Here is a 14095-nt window from a genome sequence, read left to right as displayed (position 1 = left end):
GAGCTACAGCCTCCCTTCTTTCCCAACCGTGGCCTCTGACCCCACCTTTCTACCTCTGTGGATCTTGGGGCCGACCAGGGAAGGAGGAGGCACCCTAAGACTTTCAGGCATTTTAACTGTGGAAGATGGAGTAACTAACTGATCCCTTAAGAGGCTGGGAAGAAAGATTCGGACATTTTCCTTCTCTCCGGAGCTGCTGCGCCCCCCCACCCCTTTTGCTGCAGGCACAAGGGACATTAAACTTGGAAGAAATTCCCATCCCTTGTTCTTCTTGCCTGCTCTGTCCCAGTCCGTGCCCCTGCTGGAGTCCCAAATTCCTTCGTTCCCCGAGAAGCTGACAAGATTTCTTTTGCAGAGAGAGGGAGGGGATCGCTGTGTTAAAAAGCCAGGGTGTTTTAAAGAGCATCAGCGAGGGAAAGCGGGACAAGCGAAGCAGGAATTGCTAACTCGAGAAAGGTTAACGGGAAAGAAATGAGAATTATTTTTTATCTTGTAATTGTGTTAGAGGTGCGAATGGTTAACCCGCGGCTCTTAGTTTAAAGTGAGAATTGGAGAGACTAGTTTGTTTGGTTTTTTTTTTTTGGAAGGAAGGTAATTAGAGATCTATTAGTTGCATAAGACAGACATGTGAAAGTACTTTTTCTAATAGAAGCATTGTATAAATGTAAGAACACAAGTATTGCTTTTCATAATAATTGTTAGGTAAAATCAAAATCTTTTATCAGCACTCTGAGAAACCTTTTCAATCTAAAACTCCTCAGTGGAAGTTGCTGCAGTGCAAATAAAAATCCAAGCATTCTACTCACTATTATAGCTGTATAGTGGAATTGTGTACTTCACTCTCTTTCAGACATAGAGCTATCTTGATCACAGACTCAAGGTAGTCTTTGTCTAGATTGAAAATGATCTCAAAATGGACTTTTTAAGCGTTGAATTACATGATACTTTTTTAAGCTTAAGAGATGGGTATCATCTTTGTGAGATTTTAAGTTGCATTTTTAGGAAAGTTAGCTTAGCCCTATATGGACCATCTCATAGTCCCTATGGGCCTGGTGGCTAGTGGGGTAAGCAAATAATGCAGATGGTCTGAGTATGTCTGACTACCCTATCGAGATAGTTTAATTTACTTTTTTACATTTGACAAATTAAGTGTCCAAACGCCAGAAACAATTCTCTGCCTTTGCAGAAATTAGGGTCATACAACATACAGGGTCTCTATGAAAGAGGTAACTCAGATTAGTCTACTTTCACTTAATCCTTATGATCTAAATTTTAGTAGAGGAAATTAATAGAGTTAACTTTTGGGTGGTTCTAAGGTTCACTCTAGACTAGAGCAGCAAAGGTTCATCTTAAACTTAGTGTAGTGGACTCCTATGATTTCTTGGTGACAGGTGAAGCCTGTGGACCCTAACTCAGAATAAGTTTTATAAGTACATACCATAAAATAAGAAAGCCAGTTGTATTGAAAGTTATTCGAAAATTTTTTTCAAGTTCACAGACCCCAGGGTAAGAATACCTGCTCAGTGTTAACTTAGTCTCTTACTACTTATCTTGAACCACCCCATTTCAGAAAGTAGTTTTTCAAACTCCAGTTTCAGGGAATTTTTTTTAAATGCTTTCTTTTTCCTAGATCTCCTTTCCACCAACCAGGTTAGAGTAAAGTGTTTATTTTCCCTTTAAACTTTATTTTTAAACATCTGATGTATCTTGAGGTCCAGATATCTAAATGCCCCAAATATAATCACCAGATTTCTGCTTTATACTGTGTTCAAAGTTACATATTAGGGGTGGCTAGGTGGTGCAGTGACTAGAGCGCTGGCCTCAGAGTCAGGAGGACCTGAGTTTGGATCTGGTTTCAGACACTACACAAAACATGACTTTGGGCAAGTTACTTAACCCTAATCGCCTCCAAAAAGCAAAAAGAAAAGTTACATATTAAATGTCTTAGATTAGAAGATAACTATCACTGGGGACTTTTTTTTTATTCTGCTAGACAAATAGTAAAGGGGAAAAAACCCAAGACCTTGTTAAAGTTGGACAAATACTGTTTTATTTGATATTTAATTTATTCTTAAAAATGCATAGGTCTTGAAAGTGCCAAGAGAACATTAAGTACTTTTTTTTCTTGAAGTGGTACCTTTAGCAGCCAAAAAATTGATGTCTAAGCAAACATTTTTTAGGCACCTACTATTTATCTGAAAGGAGCTAGCTAGGCACAGAGGATACAGAAGGAAAAACATAACACTCCTCCCTGATCTTAAAATAGGTGATATTCTACATGAAACTGAACTTTTCGTAGCTATGAGTAATACCTGATTTGCATTTGGCCTAAGAATGAACTAGAGAGGCGCAGTGAATAGAGCATGGGCCTTGGAATCAAGGAGGACCTGAGTTCAAATGAGGCCTCAGACACTTACGTGTGAGCTTGGGCAAGTCATTTAACCCCAATTGCCCTCCAAAAAAAAAAAGCAAAAAGAATGAACTAGAGAATATTCAGCTTTATCCAAGCCAACAGTTTCTTTTATGTGTTTGAATTTAAATTTTCAGGCATTTCTGTAAGGAAAGACAACATTGCATTCATCTCACAAATGGAAGTATAATCTGGGAAATAGATTGAAATAATTTGGAATCATTTTTGAGAATTGATTTTAGAATGATTATCTACTCCAAAAAGACCCCTAAATCTGTTTCTTCACTTGTCACACAGGGCTAATACAACACCTGTTTTATGGTTGTTGTGAAAAAAGTGCTTTTTAAAGCTGACAGGTCTGTAAATCTGAATATATAAATTAATCCTAAACAGATTTACATTCTAAAAAGACCTACTATGGTTGGTTGGGTTTATAGATGAGGGATCAAAGTTGAGAGAAAGAATAATGTTTCACTGGGAAAACAGTGTAGAACTCAACAAGTTGCTTCTTGATTGTGGTATAGCCTCTGTTAAAGTATAGGAATTGGTTTTCTGATCTTAGGGAATTTACTGTCTCTTTAGGGAGTGTTGCTTACCTCTGTTTACACAAGCTGCCTGTTCCCTATCTCTGCGCCCTTCTTGCAGGAACACCCCATGGAAACTTTTATGCTTAAAATTTTCTGGAATATAAACTTCTAGTTTTCAATATGATTGGTATTCTCTCTACCTCTGACCTCAGGGGTTAGAAACTAAAAAGAGTCATCTTACCAGGACTTTTCCCCATCCTGGAGTTGATCTGACTGTGGAACTGCCAGCTGCCCTGAGCCCTCACGGAGCTAATTGTTCCCCCAAAGCATGGATTCAAGCCCATCCTGCTGTTGTCTGAAGACCATTTTGCCATTGGATCCTTGACAGTATCCTTGTTTGTATCCCTTCCCAGTCCTGTTTTGGAGGTCTTCTTTGTTAGAAGGCACCATTGTCAACCATTGTGAGGGAGTTGATAAGCAGCCCTTAATTCAGAGGTGTAAGTTCTGGCTCCAGGTAAGCACTTTTTTGGGGATCTTCCTTTAAATACAAAAATAAAAAGCCAATTCCTTTTTAACTTTTATTGGTTTAACTAATTCTTCTGTGAAGCTCTTTTAGACCCAGCATGGTATCGTGATGTGAAATTAAGACATGCTTGTGAATCTGCTGTTCAAAGTTTAAGTGTTCTGTGGAAAGGGTACACAAGCAATATATTTTGTATCATTATTAGCAAACTGTGGTTTAGATGGTAGGTGCTATATTCCAGTGGAAGAACAGCCACCAAGAACTGGAGTAATGAGAGAAGGAAGAAAAGAATTAGGACTTGAGCTGTGTTCTAAAGAATTGGTCTGACTTAGGAAAGAACATATTCCAGGTTGTGAGTTGTCTTTTTGAAAGATAGAATGGACTTTGGTATGTTTGGAAGGAAAAGAATAAATAAATATAGACATACATATGTACACCGATACATACATACGATATGGTTTGTATTAGCTTAGTAATAATGATAGCTAGCATTAATATAATACCTACTATATGCCAATTACTATGCTACGCACTTCACAAATGTTATCCTCATTTGATTCTCATAACCTTGTGAGGTAGATGCTATTATTATTTCTATTTTACAGAAGAGGAAACTGAGGCAAACAAATTAAGTTACTTCCCAACTGTGTGAGTCTAGATTTGAGCTTGGGTTTTCCTGACTTTAGGTTTGCCTCTGCCCACTGCTCCACTTCTCACTCCCCCCAAGGGAGAAGGAATATCTCCCTTTAAGACTATAGGAAAGAAGGAAAACAAAGAAAGAGGTAAAGGAAGTCAATAATACCCATTTATAAAGTGCTTTAATGTTTACAAAACTTTCTTCTCATAACAACCTATGAAGTAAGTATTGCAAGTATTATCTCTCTTTTACAATGAAGAAATTAAAGATAAGACTTGGTTACACAAGCAGTAGTACTGGCACCAAGTTTTAAACCCAGATCTCCTAACTCCAAGTCGTAGTGTTCAAGTTTCTTAAGGGCAGGACTGTCTTTTCGCCCTTTTTATATCCCCAGTATGTATCATAGTGCTTGGCATATGAGTGGGTGCTTAGTAAATGTTATTGATTGCTACCAGACATTCTCCAAAACCTTTTATCAGAGTAGGTTGTGAGATTATCTGTCAGGAGTGGGGAAGTTGGGCTTGGTAACCTGAACATAGATAGAACTTAGAAAAAGTTGCTTACTGGGGAAATAACAAAGAGGGCTGTATTTTGTTTGTTTTTTAATTAATCAGCAGTAGGAAGGAATACATCATACTGAAAAACACAAGCCAGTCTATACCATTGTGGGTCTTTCTCCAATGATGTTCTGTGGTTTGGAAGCAGGAGGGAAGAAAGCAGAGAGGAAGAGTGATTCAGGAACTTCAGCAATCTGTGAGCATGTTATTCAGGTCGTTGATTGGGAAAGTAGGCACTAATGATGAAAAATGCTTTCTACCTCCAGAGAAAGTACTGATGGAGTCAGACTGCAGATTGAAGCACACTTTTTTCACATTATTATTTTTTGGACTGTTTTCTTTCATGATATGACTAATAAGGAAAGAAAGATGTCTTATATGATTCTGCCTATGTCAAATTGCTTGCTGTCTGGGGGCAGGAGGAAGAGAGAGGGAAGGAGAGAATTTGGCGCTCAAAATTTAAAAAAAAGAATGTTAAGGTTATCTTTATATATAATTGGAAAAAATATTATTAAAAAAAAACCCAAGATCTATTTTGTAAAGGAGGGATTAAGAGATGGGAGGCCCTAGCTCCAAAGGTAAATAACAGATTCAGTAAGTGTGGAAGAACTAATGGATAAGGAGAGATAGGGTGTTGTTTTAATATGCATTTCTCTAATCAATAATGATTTAGAGTATTGTTTCATATGACTGTAGATAGCTTTGATTTCTTCATCTGAAGACTTCCTGTTCATATCCTTTGACCATTATCAGTTGGGAAATGACTTGTAAGTCTTAGAAACTTGGCTCTATTCTCTCTATATTTGAGAAATGAGACCTTTATCAGAAACAGTGTTAAAAAATTATTTCCCATCTTTCTGCTTTTCTTCTAATCTTGGTTGCATTGGTTTTGTTTGTGCGAAAACCTTTTAATTTAATGTAATCAAAATTAACCATTTTGCATTTCATGATGTTCACTATCTCTTGTTTGGTCATAAATTCTTCTCTTCTCCATAGATCTAATAGGTAAACTATTCCTTGTTCTCCTAATTTGCTTATGGTATCATCCTTTATGTCTAAATCAGGTACCCATTTTGACCTTATCTTGGTATGTGCTGATGTATGATCTGTGCTTAGTTTCTTCCATACTAGTTTCCAGTTTTCCCAGCAGTTTTTGTAAAATAATGAGTTTTTATCCCAGAAGCTTGAATCTTTGGATTTGTCAAACAGATTACTATATTCATGTACTGCTGTGTCTTGTTTACCTAATCTGTTCCACTGATCCACCTCTCTATTTCTTAGCCAGTACCAAATAGTTTTTGATGATTGCTGCTTTATAATATAGTTTTAGGTCTGGTACATCCAGGTTTACCTTCCTTTGCATTTAAAAAAAAATTAATTCCTTTGATATTCTTGACCTTTTGTTCTTCGAGATAAATTTTCTTATTTTTCTAACTCTGTAAAATAAATTTTTGGTAGTTTGGTATGGCATTGAATAAGTAAATTAATTTAGGTAGAATTGTCATTTTTATTACGTTAACTTGGCATACCCATGAGCAGTTGATATTTTTCCAGTTGTTTAGATTTGACTTCACACATATAGTGAAATGTTTTGTAATTGTGTTTATGTATTTCCTGGATTTGTCTTGGAAAGTAGACTTCCAAATATTTTATATTGTCTACAGTTATTTTAGATGGAATTTTCCTATTTCTTTCTGTTGGGCTTTGTTGGTTTGTTAGAATTGCTGATTATTTATATGAGTTTATTTTATGTTAATTATTTTAAAGTAGTTTTGTTAGTTGATGCTCTAGGATTCTCTATCATTTCATTTGCAAAGAGGTAGTTTTGTTTCCCCACTGCCTAGTCTAATTCTGTCAATTTCCTTTTTTTTTTTTTTTTAAGCAATCAGGGTTAAGTAACTTGCTCAAGGTTACACGGCCAGGTGTTTCTGGGTGGGTGCTAAGTGTCTGAGCCCGGGATTCGATCTCCAGGTCTTCTCAACACTGGAGCCGCTGCTCTTATTAGCTGTGCTACCTGGCCGCCCTAAAGCTAACATTTTTAGAACAGTATTGAATAATGGTGATAATGGGCATCCTTGTTTCACGCTGATCTTATTGGAAATACTTTTATCTTATGCCCATTACAGATAATGCATACAGATGGTTTTAGATAGATACTACTTATAATTTTAAAGAAAGTTCCATTTATTCTTAGTCTCTCTAGTGTTCTTAATAGGAATGGATATGTATTTTGTTAAAAGCTTTTTCTGCATCTGTTGAGATAATCATAATTTCTGTTGGTTTTGTTATTAATATGATGAATTATGCTAATAGTTTCCTAATATTAAGCCAACCCTGCATTCCTGGTATAAATCCCACCTGGTCATAGTTTATTATCTTGGTGATAAATTGCTGTAATCTTACACTAATATTTTGCTTAAAATTTTTGCATCAGTATTAATTAGAGAAATTGGGCTATAATTTTCTTTTTCTGTTTTGGCTCTTTCTGATTTAGGTATCAGTACCATATTTGTGACATAAAAGGAATTTGGTAGGACTCCTTCATAGTTTATGGAGTATTACAATTAATTGTTCTTTAAATATTTGGTAGAATTCACTTTTTAATCCATCTGACCCTGGAGAGTTTTTCTTAGGGTGTTCATTGATGGCTTGTTTAGTTCCTCTTTTTTTTTTTTTAATAGGGTCATTTAAGTATTTTATCTCCTCTTCTTCTAATTTGGGCAGTTTATATTTTTGTAAATATTTATTTTGCTTAGATTGTCAAATTAATTGGCACACTGTTGGGCAAAATAGCTCCTAATTATTGCTTTAATTTCCTCTTCATTTGTGGTGACTTTACCCTTATTTACCCTTAATTTTATACTGGTAATTTGGTTTTCTTCTTTTTTTTAAATCAAATTAACCAAAGGTTTATTTTATTTTTTCATAAAACCAGCTCTTAGTTTTATTTATTAGTTCAATAGTTTTCTTACTTTAAATTTTATTAATCTCTCCTTTGATTTTCAGAATTTCTAATTTGGTGTTTAATTGGGGATTTTTAATATGTTCTTTTTCTATCTTTTTCAATTACATGCCCAGTTCATTGATTTGTTTTTCTCTGTTTAATTAATGTAAGCATTTAGACATATAAAATTTCCCCTAAGTACCATTTTGGCTACATGTCATAAATTTTGGTATATTGTCTCATTATTGTCATTCTCTTTGATGAAATTAATTGTTTCAATGATTTGTTGTTTTGACCCACTCATTTTTTAGGATTAGATTGTATAGTTTCCAATTAATTTTTAGTCCATGTTTCCATCGCCCTTTATTACATATAACTTTTATTGCATCATCTGAAAAAGATGCGTTTAATATTTCTGCTTTTCTCTTTGCCATCTTGGCTCCACCCCTTCTCTTTTTTTCCCCCACTTCTCAGATGGACCCCAAATTAAATTTTTCCCCACTTAACAAGTCCTTATTTTCTCACTTCATCCTCCCTCAAAAAAGGAAAAAAGACAAAATCCTAGTAACAAATTTCCATATTCTTAATTCAAAAATCCATGTGTCATTCTGCATCTTGTATCCATTGCCTTTCATTTGGGGAGGTGAAGCAACATACTTCATTGGTAAGATGGAACCTTGTTCAGTCATTGTGTTGATTGGAATTCAGAATTTAGTGTCTTTTAAAGTTCACATCTTTCTTAATTCTTTTCCAAAGTCTTTGAGAATTTTTGTAGTGTTGGATATATTGTGATTCTGCTTACTTCACTCAGTATCCATTGATACAGATTTTCCCAGATTTCCCTGAAATAATCTCTTTCATCTTTTCTAATGGCATGATGATATTGCATTACATTTATGTCCCATTATTTGTTCATCCACACCCTATATTTTATGGGCAGTACTTTAGTTTCCAATTCTTTGGCACTACAAAAAGAGCTGCTTATAAATATTTTTGTACATATATGGGTGCTTTTCTCTCTTTGACTTCTTCTAATGAGTGGGATCATTGACTCCAAAGGTCACCCAGTTTAGTGACTTTTTATGGACCTAGTTCTAAATTGCATTCCAGAGCGGGTAATTGTTAGAATAGTTAAGTCCATCAGTGCATCCATGTGTCTGTTTTCCTGAAGTCCCTTCAGCATTTGTAATTTTCTTTTTTTGTCAGCTTTGTCAGTCTGTTGGTTGTGAAGTAGAAACTCAAGAGTTGCTTTAATTTGTGTTTCTTTCATTATTAGGGATTTGGAGTATTTTTAATATGGCTTTTCATAACTTGGATCTCTTCCTTTTGAAAATCATCCGATCATATCCTTTGACCATTTATCAGTTGGAGAATGGTTCTTATTCTTATAAATCTGAATTAATTCTTTATATGTAGGAAATAAGATCTTTTAATAGAGAAACTTGCTGCAAAGATTCCCTCCCCTCAATTGTTTCCCTTCTCGTTTTAGCTGCATTCGTTTTGGTGTGAATTCATTCTTAAATGAATAATTGTAGCAGACATTTATATAGTGCTTTAAGGTTTTCAAGGAGCTTTTTACACATATTATCTCATTTGATCCTCACTACAACCCTGGGGGTTAGGTACTGTTATTCCCATTTCACAGATGAGGAAACTGAAGTAGAAAGAAGTAATAAGACATTCAAGATCTTACAGCTAATACATATTTGAATTCAGTTCTTCCCAACTCCAAGTTCAATACTGTATTATTCATTGTGCCACCTAGCTGCCCAATTCTCAGGATATTAGAGATCATATAATTTAATCCTCATGGGTGAGGAAACTAGAATTATGTTAATAGATGTATTAGAAGGGCTCCTCTGATTGGCAAATGACTACTTTTTTTCTTTTTGGAATTCATTATTTCAACAGAAACAAAGAATAATCCATTTCTATGGTTTTTAAATTTTATTTTAAAATTTTTTTAATTTTTAGTTTCAAATTCTCTTCCTTCCCCCATTGAAAAGGCAAAAAAAAAAAATGCTACCCATTATTATAGTTTTTCTTTTCAATGTTCTCATTTGTTTCTCACTACAAAATCATAAAAATCTACAGCATTTCTATATTGATCAGCAAGTATTAATTGCCTATACTCAGCACTGTGCTAAGTGGGGGGAGGGAGATACTAAATGCACACAGAAAAACTTCTTACTTTGGAGGAGTTTCCATTCTAATAGGGGAGATGAGTACATATATACACACATATAGTATAGTATTATAAAATGCATAAACACAGATAACTAGAAAGTAATTTGGGCAGGAGGGCACCAGCAGTCAGAAGGATCTAGGAAGGGCTTTCTACATAAGATTGGTGCCTGAAATGAGGGACCCTAGGCCTCAAAGAGATAAACAAGAGAATGTGACCCAGGAATGTGGGGCAGCTGGTACAGAGGAACAGAGGCAGGAAATAGACTGCCCTGTGTAGTGAATAGAAATAAATCCATTTTGACTGGAAAGATAAGTTTGGGCTAGGCTGTGTAGGGCTTTAAAAAATAAAGAGAAGTTTTTGTTGTATCCTAGAAGTGTTTGGAGCCTGGTAGAGTTTGAATAGACTAATGACATGATTTGATCATTGCTTAAAGAACATTTCTTTGGTAGCAAGCATGTAGGCTGGACTGGAGCAAGAAAAGACTTGAGGCAGGGAGATCTTACCTATCAGGATCCTTGTAATTTTCTAAGCAAGAGGTATGAACTAAGGTTGTAGTTGTGTGAGTGGAGGGATGTTGTGTGAAGGTTGAAGTGTCAGTGACTGTAATTGGCTATGTGGGGTGAGATAGAGGAGGGAGTCCAGAATGATTCTAAAGTTGGAATAACAAAATCAAGGACTCTGTAATAGCAAGAGTAACTTGTAAAATGCATGAAATATCTGGAAGTCAGCCTACCAAAGCACTCATAATAACCTGCATGGATGCAGTTGGATGCAGTTACAAAGCCTTCTTTAAGGAAATAAAGAGCAACTTGAATAACTGGAGAAATATTTAGTCCTCACAGCTGGGCTCTGCTACTTAAATAAAAACGACAATGCTAATGAAATTAATTTTACAGGTTTAGTGCTGTGCCAGTCAAATCAAGGTGATACCTTATAAAGCTATACAAAATTATAAAAAAATTCATTTGAAGGAAAAAAAATCTAAGATATCAAGGGAAAGAGTTATTAAGCACAGATAGTCAGTGAATTTATTTTAAATAACACTTTCATAAGTTGAAAAACTGTTCCTTCTGACAGTTATGTCACATTCTGGCCCCGAGGTTCTGTGAAGTCCACCGATAATTTTGGAAGGAAATGTGTGGCTCCTCATAGGATGAAACTCGCAGAAATGAAATCTTATCTTCCCAAACATTCTTGTGGCAGATATTAGCAAGGATATCGCCTTTAATTCTTTTGATAACTCTGACTTCTGTATGTGGCTTATAAATGAAGGGAGGAAATGGCACTTCTAGATTTCAAATTGTAGTATAAAACAGTCATCAAAGTCATTTGGTACTGATTAAAAAAAAACTGGATCAGTAGAACAGACAAGGAGGAATCCAAAATAATTGAATTTTAAAGCTCAGGTTCAATAAACAAAAATGTGGATTTCACAGGAAAGTACTCAATGTCCATAGACAATTTCTGGGAACACTGGAAAATAATCTGGCAGAAGTTAGGTTTAGACCAATAATTTAGGCCATATACCAAAATTCAAAATGTATGTGTGACTAGAATGCTAAAGTTCTTACCGTTTATTTAAAAACAAATTCAGGACCTGAAAAGAACCAAATCATTTGTTAACCTTTGACAACATCTTGAGGGCAGATTTTTAATCCATCCGGGAATGACAATGATTGAACAAGATAAATAATTTTGATTGCACAAAACCATAAAGCTTTTGCATGAATAAGATTAATGCAGCCTTATAAGATAAGAAGATATCTAGTCCTCTGGGAATCTTGTCAGAATCTTTGATAAGGATCTGGTCTTCCAGAGATACAGGGTGTCCCAAAAACCATTGTGCAGTTTCAAGCTTTCCTGTATTGACAGTTAACAGAAATATAAAATCCAAATCCATTCTCCTGTAGATAAAGCAGTCACAGAATACAGCTCTGTGACACATGTACTATGATTATCCACGTTTTACTAAAGAAGGTGGTGAAGATCTCAAGTGTCTTGCCTAGATTTACTAAGTGAATGTTAATATTTTGTATGTGAATAAAATCACATATAAACTTATAATTTGCTTTTTTTAATAAAGATGACTTTAAGTAAATTTTGACATATTAATATATGTTCTGTCAGTTTCTAGTTTTTTTCTCTGTGTACTTACACAGATTTTGCTATTATTTTCTTTTTTGTGTGTGAATTTATTGACTCCTAATAAGAAAGCTTCCTCTGCCAGTGTAGATTGTCACCTCTGTACTCTCTGTCCTTGAGAATTGTCAGGGACATTGAGAGGTTGAGTGACTTGCCCAGGACCATAAAGGGAATGTGTATCAAAGGTGAGACTTAAAGCCAGGTCTTCTGGCCAGTGTGGTGTCCATCTCTTTAGGCCAGTCTGCGTTGGTGTCTCTTAAGTTAGTTTTCCCCAGTGTGCTCCAAAGGTGTATCGTTTGAAGTTTGTATTGGATTTCGGAATACAGAAATAAGACACTTGATTTGAGAACATGTTGCTCTTTGGTACTGCATGTGGTATTCTTTGCTCTTCAGAGTATTCCTGTTAAAAACAAAAAACCAAAACAACCAAAAAACTAAACGTTGTCAAGTTTAATTTATAACAGTGTAAATTCAACCTGGTTTCATTTGTCTGTGGAGCCTAAGGTGTATTTGGAAGGATGGGTCCATTTAAGAATAATACCTAATGTTCTACTTTCTCAGCCTCTTGTTTGCTCTATATTTTTGCATTTTGCCTGAGCACAAATAGTCAATGCATTTATTTTAAATAACACTTCATAAGTTGAAAAACTGTTTCTTCTGACAGTTAATGGCACATTCTGGCCCAGAGGTTCTGTGAAGTCCACTGATAATTTTGGAAGGAATGTGTGGCTCCTAATAGGATGAAACTCACAGAAACAAAATCTTATCTTCCCAAACACTCTTGTGGCAGATATTAACAGGGATATCTCCTTTAATTCTTCTAATACCTCTGACTTCTTTATGTGGCTTTTAACTAACCTGGTAATGCTCTTACTTTTTAGGGTTCCTCATGCTTATGTAGCCCAGTTAATTTAAAGCAAATCAGAATTTTTGTCCTTTGTATACCCTTTTGTTATAACAAAAAGAGAATGCACTTTCATTAATATTTTTCAAGGGAAGGGGGTATATAGTATGATGAAGTGTCTAGAAAGCAGACCTTGAAGCCAAGAAGACGTGGGTGAGCCTCCTAACTCTGTTAAACTGGGCAATGGGTGTTATCCCTATTTGACGCTGAGGAACCTGAGCCTAAGGTTAAGTAACTTTCCCAAGGGCATGGCTGGATATGCTGAGTCCATAGTTAGGTAAAAACCAGGTTTTTCTGATTCCTGCACCCATGTACCTTCCACTCCTTCAATAGTGTTACTAATTCTCTCAGAAAAAAAAAAAAACATTATTTGCTGATAGAACAAAAGTGAAGGCATGTGGGCCTGCAGTGGCCACCGAAATTAATTGGCTTTGCAGATTAATGATCAAGACTATAAAGATCACTGAGGTACCAAATTTAGGCATGCTTCTTTGAGTGAAAAAGTCTACATCTGAGCTCAAAGTTTTCCCTTAAAGATTTGTAAATCTCTTTTTTCCACTTGTTATGAGAAACAAAATCCAGTTTCTTAAATTTAAAAAAAAAATGCCTGAGGGGCAGCAAGGTGGCGCTGTGAATAGAGCACCAGCCCTGGAGTCAGGAGGACCTGAGTTCAAATGTGGCCTCAGACACTTGACACACTAGCCGTGTGGCTTTGGGCAAGTCACTTAACCCCAATTGCTCTCCAAAAAGCAAAAAAAAAAATGCCTGGATTAAAAAGCAGAGATTAAATGCTTGGTGTTGCCTTCTTTTTTCAGATTCTCCTGAAATTGAAACATAGTATATACACTTAATAAAAATGATTTTTTTTTTTGGTTCTCTTGTTGTTTTTCCTTAGAATCTGTTAGACTAGTGACTAGTGACTCTTTAAAATTGCTAATCTTTAAATTTGTAATATATTAGGTAATTTTCCTAAAATGTATGCGGTTTTATTTTCTAGGTTCTTTTATTAAAGATGATGCCATTGATGAAGAAGAGGAGGAAGAGGAAGATTATGATGAAGATGAAGATGATTCTGAAGTGAAAGAAGACAATGGGGTCCTAGTCCTGAATGACGACAACTTTGACACCTTTGTGGCTGACAAAGACACTGTATTGCTGGAATTCTATGCTCCGTGGTTAGTATACTTTGGCATTACATGAGTATACTGTATATACTGTAGCCTGTTGTCCAAGGATACACCTACCCAGTTTTGGAGGGTCATC

At 35.5% G+C, this 14095-nt stretch overlaps 1 protein-coding gene across 2 annotated transcripts in view; it reads left to right on the top strand.

Annotated features, from left to right (window-relative positions):
• LOC138157192 (protein disulfide-isomerase A4-like) overlaps nt 1–14095 on the top strand; it is a 38704-nt gene that overhangs the window by 479 nt on the left and 24130 nt on the right. For both annotated transcript variants that reach the window (XM_069082769.1, XM_069082759.1), the window contains exon 2: nt 13830–14007. In XM_069082769.1, the coding sequence (XP_068938870.1) occupies nt 13830–14007 (178 nt within the window). The remainder of the gene's footprint in view (nt 1–13829; nt 14008–14095) is intronic.

The sequence above is a fragment of the Petaurus breviceps genome, unplaced genomic scaffold (genome assembly GCF_028583685.1).
Source record: "Petaurus breviceps papuanus isolate PSGF00001 unplaced genomic scaffold, PetGlider_PUasm1.0 112, whole genome shotgun sequence".
Classification (NCBI taxonomy): Eukaryota; Metazoa; Chordata; class Mammalia; order Diprotodontia; family Petauridae; genus Petaurus; species Petaurus breviceps.
This window is presented reverse-complemented; position numbering and strand designations above follow the sequence as displayed.